This window comes from Dendropsophus ebraccatus, chromosome 13 (assembly GCF_027789765.1).
Source record: "Dendropsophus ebraccatus isolate aDenEbr1 chromosome 13, aDenEbr1.pat, whole genome shotgun sequence".
NCBI classification, from domain to species: Eukaryota; Metazoa; Chordata; class Amphibia; order Anura; family Hylidae; genus Dendropsophus; species Dendropsophus ebraccatus.
This window is the reverse complement of record NC_091466.1, coordinates 1,950,503-1,969,966: the sequence shown is the minus strand read 5'-3', so window position 1 is coordinate 1,969,966 and position 19,464 is coordinate 1,950,503. Positions and strand designations below refer to the sequence as shown.

Sequence of the window (19,464 nt, the reverse complement as noted above, 5' to 3'; positions counted from 1 at the left end):
TCTGCCCCCTGAGGAGCAGGAACATTTTTTGCGAGACTTTCCAGTGTGTTTTGCGCTGTCTGCCATCAGGAGGAGCACAATAAGTGCACAAAACTGTGGACAGTGGTGGTGACCCCTAAACGTAGCCTATCTTTGTAAATATGTGAAAGTGAGTATCCCTGTCTCCTACGAAACCTCTGCAGATCTACTGAACGGCCCTTCAAGAACGGACGTAGAGAGCCAGGAAACAAGATGAAGGAATAGGAATGTTTAATGTGAAGTGTTAGGGGCCCCAAGTGGTGGCACATGTTCTAGGAAACCCTCTCCACCTTCATGATATTGGTATAACCCGCTCCAGGTCTCCAGCCGGTCAGAATAATCACCACGTCGTCCTTGTGCAGAAATCCTCGCACCTTCCCTATAATACAACACAAACAAGGGATAAGAGGCGGCCACTGTCCTGTAGTGCGAAAGCACCACAACATCCTGTGACATCTCTGCCGCCCCTTATCCTGCCACATCATCTCCACACTGCTACATCCTGCCACATCTTTGCCGCCCCTTATCCTGCCACATCTCCAGACTGCTACATCCTGCCACATCTCCAGACTGCTACATCCTGCCACATCTCCACACTGCTACATCCTGCCACATCCTCTCCACACTGCTACATCCTGCCACATCTCCACACTGCTACATCCTGCCACATCCTCTCCACACTGCTACATCCTGCCACATCCTCTCCACACTGCTACATCCTGCCACATCTCCACACTGCTACATCCTGCCACATCTCCACACTGCTACATCCTGCCACATCTCCAGACTGCTACATCCTGCCACATCTCCACACTGCTACATCCTGCCACATCTCCACACTGCTACATCCTGCCACATCTCCACACTGCTACATCCTGCCACATCCTCTCCACACTGCTACATCCTGCCACATCCTCTCCACACTGCTACATGCTGCCACATCTCCACACTGCTACATCCTGCCACATCTCTGCCTCCCCGCATCCTGCCACATCTCCACACTGCTACATCCTGCCACATCTCCACCCTGCTACATCCTGCCACATCTCCACACTGCTACATCCTGCCACATCTCCACACTGCTACATCCTGCCACATACTCTCCACACTGCTACATCCTGCCACATACTCTCCACACTGCTACATGCTGCCACATCTCCACACTGCTACATCCTGCCACATCCTCTCCACACTGCTACATCCTGCCACATCTCCACACTGCTACATCCTGCCACATCCTCTCCACACTGCTACATCCTGCCACATCCTCTCCACACTGCTACATCCTGCCACATCCTCTCCACACTGCTACATCCTGCCACATCTCCACACTGCTACATCCTGCCACATCTCCACACTGCTACATCCTGCCACATCCTCTCCACACTGCTACATCCTGCCACATCCTCTCCACACTGCTACATCCTGCCACATCTCCACAGTGCTACATCCTGCCACATCTCCACACTGCTACATCCTGCCAAATCTCCACACTGCTACATCCTGCCACATCTCCAGACTGCTACATCCTGCCACATCTCCAGACTGCTACATCCTGCCACATCTCCACACTGCTACATCCTGCGACATCTCTGCCGTCCCTACTCCTGCCACATCCTCTCCACACTGCTACATCCTGCCACATCTCTGCCTCCCCACATCCAGCCACATCTCCACACTGCTACATCCTGCCACATCTCTGCCTCCCCGCATCCTGCCACATCTCCACACTGCTACATCCTGCCACATCTCTGCCTCCCCGCATCCTGCCACATCTCCACACTGCTACATCCTGCCACATCTCTGCCTCCCCGCATCCTGCCACATCTCCACACTGCTACATCCTGCCACATCTCCACCCTGCTACATCCTGCCACATCCTCTCCACACTGCTACATCCTGCCACATCTCCACCTTGCTACATCCTGCCACATCCTCTCCACACTGCTACATGCTGCCACATCCTCTCCACACTGCTACATGCTGCCACATCTCCACACTGCTACATCCTGCCACATCTCTGCCTCCCCACATCCAGCCGCATCTCCACACTGCTACATCCTGCCACATCTCCACCTCCCCGCATCCTGCCACATCTCCACACTGCTACATCTCCGCCTCCCCGCATTCTGCCACATCTCCGCCGCTCCGCATCCTGCCACATCTCCATACTGCTACATCCTGCCACATCTCCGCCTCCCCGCATCCTGCCACATCTCCGCCTCTCTGCATCCTGCCACATCTCCACCACCCCGCATCCTGCCACATCTCCGCCTCCCTGCATTCTGCAACATCTCCGCCTCCCCGCATTCTGCCACATCTCCGCCTCCCCGCATCCTGCCACACCTCCGCCTCCCCGCATCCTGCCACATCTCCACTCTGCTACATCCAGCATCACTACATCCTGTCACATCAACTGCAGCAACCACAGAATGTGTCAATACTAGGGGCCCCGCCCCCTGGCAGGTCCCAGCCCCGCCTTCCCTCCAGCCACCTGATTCTATAGCCCCACCTTTACAGCCAGTCCATGGAACATGCTGCCCCTCAGTGACTCTGAAATCTGCCCCCTGAGGCAAGATAGGCATCTCACCTCATGGCAGCTACATTCCTAGCTCCATCTTTACTATAAGAGAGAACCTTACCGATCGCCATAGCAAACTGCACCCTCCGGTCCACGTCATCCGCCCAGACCTCCAGCTGTGATTCGCGGTACAGAGCTGGGAACACCCCGCGGTTCAGGTGAGCCTGACGAGCGACCTGCTGGTTACGTGTCACCGCTATGATGGGGGCACGAGGACGGTAACGGGAGAGAAGCTGAGCAGACCTGGGAGAGGGGGAGAACGTCAGCTGTCAAGATGGCAGCACATACAATGGAGAGAAGAGTCTACAATGCTGAGGATGCCGCACCTGCCCGACGTGGTGAGGACAATGATGGCTCCAGCACAACATTTAAAGGAGGCCTCCACCGCTCCGATGGCAGTCACCTCTGTCGGGTCTTGAGTCAGGGGGGTCAGTCTGCGCAACTCTTCAAACAGCTGCTGGTTATAGATGGCGGCTTCTGCTTCCCGAGCGATCTGAAGGGAGAGAGCGAAACCCCCGACATGAGGAGAGGAGATCTACCCTGAGTATAGTACACCCCCGACCTGAGGAGAGGAGACCTACCCCGAGTATAGTACACCCCCAACATGAGGAGAGGAGATCTACCCGAGTATAGTACACCCCCAACATGAGGAGAGGAGATCTACCCGAGTATAGTACATTCCCGACATGAGGAGAGGAGATCTACCCGAGTATAGTACACCCCCAACCTGAGGAGAGGAGATCTACCCTGAGTATAGTACACCCCCGACCTGAGGAGAGGAGATCTACCCTGAGTATAGTACACCCATCCCAAGTATACTGGAGCCCTCACCGCGTGCTGCATGTGGACGGCCTCCACAGGATACAGCCCCTTGGCAGTCTCTCCAGATAACATGATGCAGTCAGCTCCATCCAGTACGGCGTTGGCTACGTCACTGCTCTCAGCTCGGGTGGGCCGAGGCTTCTTTACCATACTCTCCAGCATCTGTGAGGAGAAGGTAAGACACCAGTGACCACCCAATATATTGCCACACTGGTCGCCCCCCACCCCGCCATGGTGACCCCTGGATGTGGTAGAGGGATATCATAGGGCTTACAATCATGTTGCCTCACCTGGGTGGCACAGATGACCGGCTTCCCTGCACGGTTGCATCTGCCAATCATCATCTTCTGGGCCAGAAACACTTTCTCTGCTGGAATCTCGATGCCGAGATCTCCGCGAGCCACCATGATCCCATCACTAGCTTCCAGAATCTCATCAAACCTTCAGCCGAAATATAGGGACTAAGAGTGGTGGCCACCAGTGACAGAGGAGGACTGAAGACATCAGGAGGAGGAGCGAAGACATCGGGGGGAGGAGCGAAGACATCGAGGGGAGGAGCGAAGACATCGGGGGCAGAACTGAAGACATCAGGAGGACGACTGAAGACATCGGGGGGAGGAGCGAAGACATCGGGGGGAGGACTGAAGACATCAGGAGGAGGACTGAAGACATCGGGGGAGGAGCGAAGACATCGGGGGAGGACTGAAGACATCGGGGGGAGGACTGAAGACATCGGGGGGAGGAGCGAAAACATCGGGGGGAGGACTGAAGACATCAGGAGGAGGACTGAAGACATCGGGGGAGGAGCGAAGACATCGGGGGAGGAGCGAAGACATCGGGGGGAGGACTGAAGACATCGGGAGGAGGACTGAAGACATCGGGGGAGGAGCGAAGACATCGGGGGAGGAGCGAAGACATCGGGGGGAGGACTGAAGACATCGGGGGAGGAGTGAAGACATCGGGGGGAGGACTGAAGACATCGGGGGGGAGGACTGAAGACATCGGGGGGAGGAGCGAAGACATCGGGGGGAGGACCAAAGACATGGGGGGGAGGAGCAAAGACATGGGGAGCACTTACCTCTTCACACCCTCATGATTCTCTATCTTACTGATGATCTTAATATTACGGCCCTTCTCGCCCAGCTGCTTGCGGATGGCCAACACGTCCTGCGCCTTGCGGATGAATGAGGCAAACACCATGTCCACCCCCTGGTCAATGCCAAATTTAAGATCCAAGCAATCCCTTTCAGATAAGGCGGGGAGATCCACCTCGGCTCCAGGAAGATTCACACCCTTTCTACTGCACAGGTTACCTCCATTCTCCACCTCCGCAAGACAGTAATCCGAACCTACCCAAGAGAGACGCAAGTCACCAGGCTGTCCCACAACCACCCATAAAGTGATCAACCCATCAAGGTAACCCCACACACATTCCCCTTATATCATAGCCTCCCCCCAGGCGAGGGTCCCTTATATCATAGCCTCCCCCCGCCAGGCGAGGGTCCCTTATATCATAGCCTCCCCCCGCCAGGCGAGCGTCCCTTATATCATAGCCTCCCCCCAGGTGAGTGTCCCTTATATCATAGCCTCCCCCCGCCAGGCGAGCGTCCCTTATATCATAGCCTCCCCCCAGGCGAGCGTCCCTTATATCATAGCCTCCCCCCAGGTGAGTGTCCCTTATATCATAGCCTCCCGCCAGGTGAGTGTCCCTTATATCATAGCCTCCCCCGCCAGGTGAGTGTCGCTTATATCATAGCCTCCCCCCGCCAGGTGAGTGTCCCTTATATCATAGCCTCCCCCCGCCAGGTGAGTGTCGCTTATATCATAGCCTCCCCCCGCCAGGTGAGTGTCCTTTATATCATAGCCTCCCCCGCCAGGTGAGTGTCGCTTATATCATAGCCTCCCGCCAGGTGAGTGTCCTTTATATCATAGCCTCCCCCGCCAGGTGAGTGTCGCTTATATCATAGCCTCCCGCCAGGTGAGTGTCCTTTATATCATAGCCTCCCCCCGCCAGGTGAGTGTCCTTTATATCATAGCCTCCCCCAGCCAGGTGAGTGTCGCTTATATCATAGCCTCCCCTCGCCAGGTGAGTGTCCCTTATATCATAGCCCCCTCCCAGGTGAGTGTCCCTTATCATAGCCTCCCCCCACCAGGTGAGTGTCCCTTATATTATAGCCTACCCTCGCCAGGTGAGTGTCCCTTATATCATAGCCTCCCGCCAGGGGAGTGTCCTTTATATCATAGCCTCCCCCCGCCAGGTGAGTGTCCCTTATATCATAGCCTCCCCCGCCAGGTGAGTGTCCCTTATATTATAACCTCCCCCTGCCAGGTGAGTGTCCCTTATATTATAGCCTCGAGTGTCCCGTCACCTGCCCCAGGACTCACCAATCTCCCTGACCAGCAGCGATATCAGACCGTCATCCACAAAGATCCTGCCCCCAACCTTCAGCACCTTACAGATGTTCTTGTAGTCCACCCACAGGAGGTTTTGGTCACACTGGTCCTGATAGGCCGGGTCTGTGGTTACTTTCACAACCGAGCCCTTCACCAGCTCCACCTCTGCGTTCTCCCCCTGCCGGATACATGCCGTATGAGAGGCAGGAAATAACAGCCCAAACCCCTCCCCCGCTGTAATAACCCTGACAGATCAGAGCCCCTCCCCCGCTGTAATAACCCCTACAGATCAGAGCCCCTCCCCCGCTGTAATAACCCCTACAGATCAGAGCCCCTCCCCCGCTGTAATAACCCCTACAGATCAGAGCCCCTCCCCCGCTGTAATAACCCCGGCAGATCAGTGCCCCTCCCCCGCACACTGCTGTAATAACCCCGGCAGATCAGCGCCCCTCCCCCGCACACTGCTGTAATAACCCCGGCAGATCAGAGCCCCTCCCCCGCTGTAATAACCCCGGCAGATCAGTGCCCCTCCCTCCCCCGCACACTGCTGTAATAACCCCGGCAGATCAGTGCCCCTCCCTCCCCCGCTGTAATAACCCCGGCAGATCAGTGCCCCTCCCCCGCACACTGCTGTAATAACCCCGGCAGATCAGCGCCCCTCCCCCGCACACTGCTGTGATAACCCCGGCAGATAGTGCCCCTCCCCCGCACACTGCTGTAATAACCCCGGCAGATCAGCGCCCCTCCCCCGCACACTGCTGTAATAACCCCGGCAGATCAGAGCCCCTCCCCCGCTGTAATAACCCCGGCAGATCAGAGCCCCTCCCCCACACACTGCTGTAATAACCCCGGCAGATCAGTGCCCCTCCCTCCCCCGCACACTGCTGTAATAACCCCGGCAGATCAGTGCCCCTCCCTCCCCCGCACACTGCTGTAATAACCCCGGCAGATCAGAGCCCCTCCCCCGCACACTGCTGTAATAACCCCGGCAGATCAGTGCCCCTCCCTCCCCCGCTGTAATAACCCCGGCAGATCAGTGCCCCTCCCCCGGACACTGCTGTAATAACCCCGGCAGATCAGCGCCCCTCCCCCGCACACTGCTGTAATAACCCCTACAGATCAGTGCCCCTCCCTCCCCCGCACACTGCTGTAATAACCCCGGCAGATCAGAGCCCCTCCCTCCCCCGCACACTGCTGTAATAACCCCGGCAGATCAGTGCCCCTCCCCCGCTGTAATAACCCAGGCAGATCAGAGCCCCTCCCTCCCCCGCACACTGCTGTAATAACCCCGGCAGATCAGAGCCCCTCCCCCGCTGTAATAACCCCGGCAGATCAGAGCCCCTCCCCCGCTGTAATAACCCCGGCAGATCAGAGCCCCTCCCCCGCTGTAATAACCCCGGCAGATCAGAGCCCCTCCCCTGCTGTAATAACCCCGGCAGATCAGAGCCCCTCCCCCGCTGTAATAACCCCGGCAGATCAGAGCCCCTCCCCTGCTGTAATAACCCCGGCAGATCAGAGCCCCACCCCCGCACACTGCTGTAATAACCCCGGCAGATCAGAGCCCCTCCCCCGCACACTGCTGTAATAACCCCGGCAGATCAGAGCCCCTCCCTCCCCTGCTGTAATAACCCCGGCAGATCAGTGCCCCTCCCTCCCCCGCACACTGCTGTAATAACCCCGGCAGATCAGAGCCCCTCCCCCGCTGTAATAACCCCGGCAGATCAGAGCCCCTCCCCCGCACACTGCTGTAATAACCCCGGCAGATCAGTGCCCCTCCCCCGCACACTGCTGTAATAACCCCGGCAGATCAGAGCCCCTCCCCCGCACACTGCTGTAATAACCCCGGCAGATCAGTGCCCCTCCCCCGCACACTGCTGTAATAACCCCGGCAGATCAGAGCCCCTCCCCCGCACACTGCTGTAATAACCCCGTCAGATCAGAGCCCCTCCCCCGCTGTAATAACCCCGGCAGATCAGAGTCCCTCCCCCGCTGTAATAACCCCGGCAGATCAGAGCCCCTCCCCCGCACACTGCTGTAATAACCCCGTCAGATCAGTGCCCCTCCCTCCCCCGCACACTGCTGTAATAACTCCGGCAGATCAGAGCCCCTCCCCCGCTGTAATAAACCCGGCAGATCAGAGTCCCTCCCCCGCTGTAATAACCCCGGCAGATCAGTGCCCCTCCCCCGCACACTGCTGTAATAACCCCGGCAGATCAGTGCCCCTCCCTCCCCCGCACACTGCTGTAATAACTCCGGCAGATCAGAGCCCCTCCCCCGCTGTAATAACCCCGGCAGATCAGAGTCCCTCCCCCGCTGTAATAACCCCGGCAGATCAGTGCCCCTCCCCCGCACACTGCTGTAATAACCCCGGCAGATCAGTGCCCCTCCCCCGCACACTGCTGTAATAACCCCGGCAGATCAGAGCCCCTCCCCCGCACACTGCTGTAATAACCCCGGCAGATCAGTGCCCCTCCCTCCCCCGCACACTGCTGTAATAACCCCGGCAGATCAGTGCCCCTCCCTCCCCCGCACACTGCTGTAATAACCCCGGCAGATCAGTGCCCCTCCCTCCCCCGCACACTGCTGTAATAACCCCGGCCCCCCCCCCCCCCCCCGACATACCGCTTTTATAACCCCGGTGCGGATCTCGGGTCCCTTGGTGTCCAGGGCAATAGCGACCGGCCGGTAAAACATGGGATTGGCAGCAAAGCTTTCAGTGGCTTCTCGCACGTTCTTGATGGAGCCAGCGTGGTACTGAAAGGAGAGAAGGGATGACTGGGGTGGGGGCAGGTGGACAAGCCGGCTGGGGGGGGGGGGTACAGGTGGACAAGCCGGCTAGGGGGGTGGGGGCAGGTGGACAAGCCGGCTAGGGGGGTGGGGGCAGGTGGACAAGCCGGCTAGGGGGGTGGGGGCAGGTGGACAAGCCGGCTGGGGGTGGGGGCAGGTGGACAAGCCGGCTGGGGGGGGGGGGGTACAGGTGGACAAGCCGGCTAGGGGGGTGGGGGCAGGTGGACAAGCCGGCTGGGGGTGGGGGCAGGTGGACAAGCCGGCTGGGGGGGTGGGGGCAGGTGGACAAGCCGGCTGGGGGGGTGGGGGCAGGTGGACAAGCCGGCTGGGGGGGTGGGGGCAGGTGGACAAGCCGGCTGGGGGGGTGGGGGCAGGTGGACAAGCCGGCTGGGGGGGTGGGGGCAGGTGGACAAGCCGGCTGGGGGGTGGGGGCAGGTGGACAAGCCGGCTGGGGGTGGGGGCAGGTGGACAAGCCGGCTAGGGGGGTGGGGGCAGGTGGACAAGCCGGCTGGGGGGGAGGGGGCAGGTGGACAAGCCGGCTGGGGGGGAGGGGGCAGGTGGACAAGCCGGCTGGGGGGGAGGGGGCAGGTGGACAAGCCGGCTGGGGGGGAGGGGGCAGGTGGACAAGCCGGCTGGGGGGGAGGGGGCAGGTGGACAAGCCGGCTGGGGGGGGAGGGGGCAGGTGGACAAGCCGGCGGGGGGGGGGGGGGGCAGGTGGACAAGCCGGCTGGGGGGGAGGGGGCAGGTGGACAAGCCGGCTGGGGGGGAGGGGGCAGGTGGACAAGCCGGCTGGGGGTGGGGGCAGGTGGACAAGCCGGCTGGGGGGGAGGGGGCAGGTGGACAAGCCGGCTGGGGGGGAGGGGGCAGGTGGACAAGCCGGCTGGGGGGGAGGGGGCAGGTGGACAAGCCGGCTGGGGGGGGAGGGGGCAGGTGGACAAGCCGGCTGGGGGGGAGGGGGCAGGTGGACAAGCCGGCTGGGGGGGAGGGGGCAGGTGGACAAGCCGGCTGGGGGTGGGGGCAGGTGGACAAGCCGGCTGGGGGTGGGGGCAGGTGGACAAGCTGTGGATTTAGCGCTCACCTCGTGGGTCCCGTGAGAGAAGTTTAGGCGGGCGATGTTCATTCCGGCTTTTATCATCTCTTTCAGCATCTCCACCGAGCGGGAAGCCGGACCTAAAGGACAAAACAATGGCGCAAAATACTGGATACAGGCACGAATATACCGGGAGAGGGGGGAGGGAATAGCCAAATATATACCGGGGGAGGGGGGAGACCAATATATACCGGGAGAGGGGGAGGGGATAGCCAAATATATACCGGGGGAGGGGGAAGCCAAATATATACCGGGGGAGGGGGATAGCCAAATATATACCGGGGGAGGGGGGAGGGGATAGCCAAATATATACTGGGGGAGGGGAGAGCCAAATATATACCGGGGGAGGGGGGAGGGGATAGCCAAATATATACCGGGGGAGGGAATAGCCAAATATATACCGGGGGAGGGGAGAGCCAAATATATATCGGGGGAGGGGGGAGGGGATAGCCAAATATATATCGGGGAAGGGGATAGCCAAATATATACCGGGGGAGGGGATAGCCAAATATATACCGGGGGAGGGGATAGCCAAATATATACCGGGGGAGGGGGGAGGGGATAGCCAAATATATATCGGGGGAGGGGATAGCCAAATATATACCGGGGGAGGGGGGAGGGGATAGCCAAATATATACTGGTAGAGGGGGAATAGCCAAATATATACTGGTAGAGGGGGAAATAGCCAAACACACCAGGGAAGGTACACCAAATGTAGTGGGGGAGGGGCTTACCAATGGTGCAGATGATGCTGGTGTTCCTGGCGGTCAGCGGCTCGGAGTCGATGTCCAGCAGACACAGATGCTCCAGGAAGGTGTCGGCCATAGAGGCGCTGAGCTGCTGTTTCTGGAAAAAGGCCGGACCGAGATCCTGGGTCAGCTGCGCCATATTGTCCGAGAGACGCCTGCGGCCAAATACTGAGAGAAGAAGCAAAGGTCACTATGTACGGAGGCCATCAGTCTTACAGGGCTGCTGCAGCCAGGCCATCAGTCTTACAGGGCTGCTGCAGTCAGGCCATCAGTCTTACAGGGCTGCTGCAGTCAGGCCATCAGTCTTACAGGGCTGCTGCAGTCAGGCCATCAGTCTTACAGGGCTGCTGCAGTTAGGCCATCAGTCTTACAGGGCTGCTGCAGTTAGGCCATCAGTCTTACAGGGCTGCTGCAGTTAGGCCATCAGTCTTACAGGGCTGCTGCAGTTAGGCCATCAGTCTTACAGGGCTGCTGCAGTTAGGCCATCAGTCTTACAGGGCTGCTGCAGTTAGGCCATCAGTCTTACAGGGCTGCTGCAGTTAGGCCATCAGTCTTACAGGGCTGCTGCAGTTAGGCCATCAGTCTTACAGGGCTGCTGCAGTTAGGCCATCAGTCTTACAGGGCTGCTGCAGTTAGGCCATCAGTCTTACAGGGCTGCTGCAGTTAGGCCATCAGTGGGCAGCTTATATAATTATTGACACTTCAGAGCCTTCAGATGATGTTACGTGGCTGCAGTGAACATCTCGGTGTCTGTGCCCCTTCCATGTTATCGCTTGTCTTGTGTTATGTCTTCTCTGTTACCCTTAAAAACCTACACCCCTCTTGATCGAGAAGTAATTCATTGTCCAGACAGGAACAGGTGACTGGGGGGTAGATCAGGGCAGGCAGGGACAGAGACAGGGGGGACGTAGATCAGGGCAGGCAGGGACAGAGACAGGGGGGGTAGATCAGGGCAGGCAGGGACAGGAGACTGGGGGGGGGGTAGATCAGGGCAGGCAGGGACAGGAGACTGGGGGGGTAGATCAGGGCAGGCAGGGGCAGGAGACTGGGGGGGAGTAGATCAGGGCAGGCAGGGACAGGAGACTGGGGGGGTAGATCAGGGCAGGCAGGGGCAGGAGACTGGGGGGGGGGGTAGATCAGGGCAGGCAGGGACAGAGACAGGGGGGACGTAGATCAGGGCAGGCAGGGACAGGAGACTGGGGGGGTAGATCAGGGCAGGCAGCGACAGGGGATGGGGTTGATCAGGGCAGGCAGGGACAGAGACAGGGGGGGTAGATCAGGGCAGGCAGGGACAGAGACTGGGGGGTAGATCAGGGCAGGCAGGGACAGAGACTGGGGGGGGTAGATCAGGGCAGGCAGGGACAGAGACGGGGGGGGGTAGATCAGGGCAGGCAGGGACAGGAGAATGGGGGGGTAGATCAGGGCAGGCAGGGACAGGAGACTGGTGGGGTAGATCAGGAACAGGAGACTGGGGGGGGGTAGATCAGGGCAGGCAGGGACAGGAGACTGGGGTGGGGTAGATCAGGGACAGGAGACTGGGGGGGTAGATCAGGGCAGGCAGGGACAGGAGACTGGGGGGGGTAGATCAGGGACAGGAGACTGGGGGGGTAGATCAGGGCAGGCAGGGACAGGAGAATGGGGGGGGTAGATCAGGGCAGGCAGGGACAGGAGACTGGGGGGGGGTAGATCAGGGCAGGCAGGGACAGGAGACTGGTGGGGTAGATCAGGAACAGGAGACTGGGGGGGTAGATCAGGGCAGGCAGGGACAGGAGACTGGGGGGGTAGATCAGGGCAGGCAGGGACAGGAGACTGGGGGGGGTAGATCAGGGACAGGAGACTGGGGGGGTAGATCAGGGCAGGCAGGGACAGGAGACTGGGGGGGGGGTAGATCAGGGACAGGAGACTGGGGGGGTAGATCAGGGCAGGCAGGGACAGGAGACTGGGGGGGGGTAGATCAGGGACAGGAGACTGGGGGGGTAGATCAGGGCAGGCAGGGACAGGAGACTGGGGGGGGGTAGATCAGGGACAGGAGACTGGGGGGGTAGATCAGGGCAGGCAGGGACAGGAGACTGGGGGGGGGGGTAGATCAGGGACAGGAGACTGGGGGGGTAGATCAGGGCAGGCAGGGACAGGAGACTGGGGGGGGTAGATCAGGGACAGGAGATTGGGGGGGGGTAAATCAGGGCAGGCAGGGACAGGAGAATGGGGGGGGTAGATCAGGGCAGGCAGGGACAGGAGACTGGGGTGGTAGATCAGGGACAGGAGACTGGGGGGGGTAGATCAGGGACAGGAGACTGGGGGGGTAGATCAGGGCAGGCAGGGACAGGAGACTGGGGGGGGTAGATCGGGCCGGCATGGACAGGGGATGGGGTAAATCAGGGCAGGCAGGGACAGGAGCAGGCCTGTATTTAGAGTTCATGCTGCCCTAGGCACTTTGCACGCAGAGGCGCCCCCCCCCCCCCCCCCGCCGCGCCGTTACTGTACATGCATGGTATATACCCTGGCACTTGGGTGCCGCTCTGCTTGATGCCCGCTGTTCTCATCAAACAGACGTGATGGAGGAAGGAAGGAGGCCGGGGGACTGGTTCTGTCCAGTGTCGGACTGGGGTACCTGGAGCCACCAATATACAACCAGTGAGACACGACATGCTGACCCGCTCCTTTCCTGAATTCATCTGTATCTGTGACAAATCTCAGAACACCCTCCATTTATACAGCTCTCAGGGTATGCTGGGAGTTGTAGTCTCTGAGAGGACAACCCTGTAATAAATCACTGTGTGCAGAAGCTCCTGGTGGCTGCAATCTGTGGGTGACAACCATCAGCCCTGAAGGTCCAGTAATACATCTGTCTACAGCGGCAGTTATCATAGGATTGTACTACTGTACTACAACTCCCAGCATATCCTGAGGGCTGCAGACTGTCAGTACATGCTGGGAGTTGTAGTGCCTGCAGCTGTTGTAGTTGGGTCCTATACACTGAATGCTTTGTGGCATATAAGAATAAAGAGATCTGTGGGGGCTCAGTGCAGGGAAGTGACCCCAGAACATCACTAATAGGGGATAGAACAAAAACATCTCCCCCTATCCCTATTAGTGCTGTTCTGGGGTCACTTCTATATACTGATCCCCCTCAGATCTATGTATACTTATATGCCACAAAGCATCCAGTGTATGATGCACCTAGGACCCAACTACAGCAGCTGCAGGCACTACAACTCCCAGCATATCCTGAGGGCTGCAGACTGTTCTGGGAGTTGTAGTGCCTACAGCTGTTGTAGTTGGGTCCTGGAGGTGTTGCGGGAGATCAGAATACAGAGATCTGTGGGGGCTCAGTGCAGGGAAGTGACCCCAGAACATCACTAATAGGGGATAGGGGGAGATGTTTTTGTTCTATCCCCTATTAGTGATGTTCTGGGGTCACGTCCCTGCACTGAGCCCCCACAGATCTATGTATTCTTATATGCCACAAAGAATACAGTGTATAATGCACCTAGGACCCAACTACAACAGCTGTAGGCACTACAACTCCCAGCAAGTACTGACAGTCTGCAGCCCTCAGGATATGCTGGGAGTTGTAGTGCCTGCAGCTCTTGTAGTTGGGTCCTAGTTTAAAAGTTTGGGCTAGTGTACTGTAGTGACCGCAGGGCTGTGTCAGTACACTACCGCAAACAATACACTGACCCATTTAGACCCCAATGGTACACAGGCTCTGCACACTATAGAAGTGATTACAGTGCAGTTACTAATGACTCACAGGTGACGTCTTCTCCGATTGCCGTCGCTCACTTTTTGCTTTCTTCTCCATCTGGCGCAGCATCATGAAGACTTCTCCGACCACAACTTGTCTGCAGGGGCAGCTGGGGGTGACTGGGGAAGGGAGGCAGCTGGGGGGGGCTGGGAAAGGGAGGAAGCTGGGGGTGACTGGGAAAGGGAGGCAGCTGGGGCGACAGGGGGACTGGGGAAGGGGGGCAGCTGGGGGTGACTGGGAAAGGGAGAGCAGCTGGGGGAAAGGGAGAGCAGCTGGGGGAAAGGGAGAGCAGCTGGGGGAAAGGGAGAGCAGCTGGGGGAAAGGGAGAGCAGCGGGGGGAAAGGGAGAGCAGCTGGGGGAAAGGGAGAGCAGCTGGGGGAAAGGGAGAGCAGCTGGGGGAAAGGGAGAGCAGCTGGGGGAAAGGGAGAGCAGCTGGGGGAAAGGGAGAGCAGCTGGGGGAAAGGGAGAGCAGCTGGGGGAAAGGGAGAGCAGCTGGGGGAAAGGGAGAGCAGCTGGGGGGCAGGGGACCAGTAGGGAGGGGCAGCTAGGGTGGCAGGGGAGAAGCTGGGGTTCAGGGGGGGCTGGGGCTCAGGGGGAGAGGCTGGGGGTCAGGGGGAGCGGTAGGGGGGCAGGGAAGAAGCTGGGATTCAGGGGGAGAGGCTGGGGGTCAGAGGGAGAAGCTGTGGGTCAGGGGGAGGGGCTGGGAGGCTGGGGAGCAGCTGAGAATGCAGGGGAGAGAGGCTGGGGGCAGGGGAGAGGCTGAGAATGCAGGGGGGAGAGGCTGGGGACCAGGGGAGAGGCTGGGGACCAGGGGAGAGGCTGAGGGTTAGGGGGAGAGTCTGGGGGGGGCAGGGGAAAGGCTGGGGGGCAGGGGAGAGGCTGGGGGGCAGGGGAGAGGCTGGGGGGCAGGGGAGAGGCTGAGGGTTAGGTGGAGAGGCTGGGGGGGGGCAGGGGAGAGGCTGGGGGGCAGGGGAGAGGCTGAGGGTTAGGGGGAGAGGCTGAGGGTTAGGGGGAGAGGCTGGGGGGCAGTGGGAGAGGCTGAGGTTTGGGGGGAGAGGCTGATGGTTAGGTGGAGAGGCTGGGGGGAGCAGGGGAGAGGCTGGGGGGCAGGTGAGAGGCTGAGGGGCAGGTGAGAGGCTGGGGGGCAGGGGAGAGGCTGAGGGGCAGGTGAGAGGCTGGAGGGCAGGTGAGAGGCTGAGGGGCAGGTGAGAGGCTGGGGGGCAGGTGAGAGGCTGAGGGGCAGGTGAGAGGCTGAGGGGCAGGTGAGAGGCTGGGGGGCGCAGGTGAGAGGCTGGGGGGCAGGTGAGAGGCTGGGGGGCAGGTGAGAGGCTGGGGGGCGCAGGTGAGAGGCTGGGGGGCAGGGGAGAGGCTGGGGGGCAGGGGAGAGGCTGAGGTTTGGGGGGAGAGGCTGATGGTTAGGTGGAGAGGCTGGGGGGAGCAGGGGAGAGGCTGGGGGGCAGGTGAGAGGCTGGGGGGCAGGGGAGAGGCTGAGGGGCAGGTGAGAGGCTGAGGGGCAGGTGAGAGGCTGAGGGGCAGCTGAGAGGCTGAGGGGCAGGTGAGAGGCTGAGGGGCAGGTGAGAGGCTGAGGGGCAGGTGAGAGGCTGAGGGGCAGGTGAGAGGCTGGGGGGCGCAGGTGAGAGGCTGGGGGGCAGGTGAGAGGCTGGGGGGCAGGTGAGAGGCTGAGGGGCAGGTGAGAGGCTGGGGGGCAGGTGAGAGGCTGGGGGGGCAGGTGAGAGGCTGAGGGGCAGGTGAGAGGCTGGGGGGCAGGTGAGAGGCTGGGGGGCAGGTGAGAGGCTGGGGGGCAGGTGAGAGGCTGAGGGGCAGGTGAGAGGCTGGGGGGCAGGTGAGAGGCTGGGGGGCAGGTGAGAGGCTGGGGGGCAGGTGAGAGGCTGAGGGGCAGGTGAGAGGCTGGGGGGCAGGGGAGCAGCTGAGGATGCAGGGGGGGCGGGCAGACGCTGTGGGGCTGGGGGGAGACGGGGCGGCCGGGAGCAGGCTGGTGGGCAGGCTGGTTCCCTCCCCCCATGCAACGCCGAGGTCCGGGGTCCGGGGTGCGAGGCAGGGGGTGAGCTTCCGGCACACACAGTCTGACAGAGGCCGGAAGCTCACAGCTGCAGCCCCGCGTTCCTGGATCTTCTCTCCGGCGATGACGTCACATCACGTGAGCGCCGCCGAGCAGGAGAGAAGATCCGGGACCGCGGGGCTGCAGCTGTGAGCTTCCGGCCTCTGTCACTGTGTGTGCCGGAAGCTCACCCCCTGCCTCGCACCCCGGACCCCGGACCTCGGCGTTGCATGGGGGGAGGGAACCAGCCTGCCCACCAGCCTGCTCCCGGCCGCTCCGTCACACCTCCCCCCCCCGGCGCGGACTAGGCACCCGTGGGCCGGTGCCTACGGACGTTTTTTTTTTTTTTTTTTTTTTTTTTAATAATAAAAAAAAGTGTTCCCTGCAGGTGCCGCCCCCCCCAGGGCGCCGCCCTAGGCACCGGACCACGGGTGCCTAGTGACAAATACGGCCCTGGACAGGAGACTGGGGGGTGCAGATCGGGCTGGCAGGGACAGGGGATGGGGTAGATCAGGGCAGGCAGGGACAGGAGACTGGGGGGGGGGTAGATCAGGGCAGACAGGGACAGGAGACTGGGGGGGTAGCTCAGGGCAGGCAGGGACAGGAGACTGGGGGGGTAGATCAGGGCAGGCAGGGACAGGAGACTGGGGGGGTAGATCAGGGCAGGCAGGGACAGGAGACTGGGGGGGTAGATCAGGGCAGGCAGGGACAGGAGACTGGGGGGGTAGATCAGGGCAGGCAGGGACAGAAGACGGGGGGGTAGATCAGGGCAGGCAGGGACAGGAGACGGGGGGGGGGGGGTAGATCAGGGCAGGGACGGGGGGGGGGGTAGATCAGGGCAGGCAGGGACAGGAGACTGGGGGGGTAGATCAGGGCAGGCAGGGACAGGAGACTGGGGGGGTAGATCAGGGCAGGCAGGGACAGGAGACTGGGGGGGTAGATCAGGGCAGGCAGGGGCAGGAGACTGGGGGGGTAGATCAGGGCAGGCAGGGACAGGAGACTGGGGGGGTAGATCAGGGCAGGCAGGGACAGAGACTGGGGGGGTAGATCAGGGCAGGCAGGGACAGGAGAATGGGGGGGGGTAGATCAGGGCAGGCAGGGACAGAGACAGGGGGGAGGTAGATCAGGGCAGGCAGGGACAGAGACAGGGGAGGTAGATCAGGGCAGGCAGGGACAGAGACAGGGGGGAGGTAGATCAGGGCAGGCAGGGACAGAGACAGGGGGGGTAGATCAGGGCAGGCAGGGACAGAGACGGGGGGGTAGATCAGGGCAGGCAGGGACAGGAGACTGGGGGGGTAGATCAGGACAGGCAGGGACAGGAGACTGGGGGGGTAGATCAGGGACAGGAGACTGGGGGGGGTAGATCAGGGCAGGCAGGGACAGGAGAATGGGGGGGGGGGTAGATCAGGGCAGGCAGGGACAGGAGACTGGGGGGGGGGGGGTAGATCAGGGACAGGAGACTGGGGGGGGTAGATCAGGGCAGGCAGGGACAGGAGAATGGGGGGGTAGATCAGGGCAGGCAGGGACAGGAGACTGGGGGGGGGATAGATCAGGGACAGGAGACTGGGGGGGTAGATCAGGGCAGGCAGGGACAGGAGACTGGGGGGGGGATAGATCAGGGACAGGAGACTGGGGGGGTAGATCAGGGCAGGCAGGGACAGGAGACTGGGGGGGGGTAGATCAGGGACAGGAGACTGGGGGGGGTAGATCGGGCCGGCAGGGACAGGGGATGGGGTAAATCAGGGCAGGCAGGGACAGGAGACTGGGGGGGGGGGGTAGATCAGGGCAGGCAGGGACAGGAGACTGGGGGGGGGGCAGATCGGGCCGGCAGGGACAGGGGATGGGGTAGATCAGGGCAGGCAGGGACATGAGACTGGGGGGGGGGGGTAGATCAGGGCAGACAGGGACAGGAGACTGGGGGGGTAGCTCAGGGCAGGCAGGGACAGGAGACTGGGGGGTAGATCAGGGCAGGCAGGGACAGGAGACTGGGGGGTAGATCAGGGCAGGCAGGGACAGGAGACTGGGGGGGTAGATCAGGGCAGGCAGGGGCAGGAGACTGGGGGGGTAGATCAGGGCAGGCAGGGGCAGGAGACTGGGGGGTAGATCAGGGCAGGCAGGGACAGGAGACTGGGGGGGTAGATCAGGGCAGGCAGGGACAGGAGACTGGGGGGGGGTAGATCAGGGCAGGCAGGGACAGGAGACTGGGGGGGGGTAGATCAGGGCAGGCAGGGACAGGAGACTGGGGGGGGTAGATCAGGGCAGGCAGGGACAGGGAATGGGGGTAGATCAGGGCAGGCTGGGACAGGAGACTGGGGGGGGTAGATCAGGGCAGGCAGGGACAGGGGATGGGGGTTGATTAGGGCAGGCAGGGACAGAGACGGGGGGGTAGATCAGGGCAGGCAGGGACAGGAGACTGGGGGGGTAGATCAGGGCAGGCAGGGACAGGGGACTGGGGGGGGTAGATCAGGGCAGGCTGGGACAGGAGACTGGGGGGGGTAGATCAGGGCAGGCAGGGACAGGGGATGGGGGTTGATCAGGGCAGGCAGGGACAGAGATGGGGGGTAGATCAGGGCAGGCAGGGACAGGAGAATGGGGGGGGTCGATCAGGGAAGGTAGGGACAGGAGACTGGGGGGTAGATCAGGGCAGGCAGGGACAGGAGACTGGGGGGGGGTAGATCAGGGACAGGAGACTGGGGGGGTAGATCGGGCCGGCAGGGACAGGGGATAAGGTAGATCAGGGCAGGCAGGGACAGGAGACTGGGGGGGGGAGGGGTAGATCAGGGCAGGCAGGGACAGGAGAATGGGGGCGTAGATCGGGCCGGCAGGGACAGGGCATGGGGGTAGATCAGGGCAGGCAGGGACAGGGGATGGGGGTTGATCAGGGCAGGCAGGGGCAGAGATGGGGGGGGTAGATCAGGGCAGGCAGGGACAGAGATGGGGGGGGTAGATCAGGGCAGGCAGGGACAGGAGACTGGGGGGGGGGGGGGGGTCGATCAGGGCAGGCAGGGACAGGAGACTGGGGGGGTAGATCAGGGCAGGCAGGGACAGGAGACTGGGGGGGGGGGGGTAGATCAGGGACAGGAGACTGGGGGGGTAGATCGGGCCGGCAGGGACAGGGGATAAGGTAGATCAGGGCAGGCAGGGACAGGAGACTGGGGGGGGGGGGGTAGATCAGGGCAGGCAGGGACAGGAGACTGGGGGGGGGGGGTAGATCGG

At 61.4% G+C, this 19,464-nt stretch overlaps 1 protein-coding gene across 2 annotated transcripts in view; it reads right to left on the bottom strand.

Moving 5' to 3' along the window:
* Nucleotides 1–232: 232 nt before the first annotated feature.
* The window catches only part of PKLR (pyruvate kinase L/R), a 37,796-nt gene continuing 18,564 nt past the window's right edge, over nt 233–19,464 (bottom strand). For both annotated transcript variants that reach the window (XM_069950779.1, XM_069950781.1), the window contains exons 2-11: nt 10,427–10,609; nt 9,681–9,772; nt 8,438–8,569; nt 5,807–5,993; nt 4,500–4,770; nt 3,712–3,862; nt 3,431–3,583; nt 2,926–3,092; nt 2,661–2,842; nt 233–397 (exon numbers count right to left, since the gene is read on the bottom strand). In XM_069950779.1, the coding sequence (XP_069806880.1) occupies nt 291–397; nt 2,661–2,842; nt 2,926–3,092; nt 3,431–3,583; nt 3,712–3,862; nt 4,500–4,770; nt 5,807–5,993; nt 8,438–8,569; nt 9,681–9,772; nt 10,427–10,609 (1,625 nt within the window). In that variant the 3' untranslated portion in view covers nt 233–290. The remainder of the gene's footprint in view (nt 398–2,660; nt 2,843–2,925; nt 3,093–3,430; nt 3,584–3,711; nt 3,863–4,499; nt 4,771–5,806; nt 5,994–8,437; nt 8,570–9,680; nt 9,773–10,426; nt 10,610–19,464) is intronic.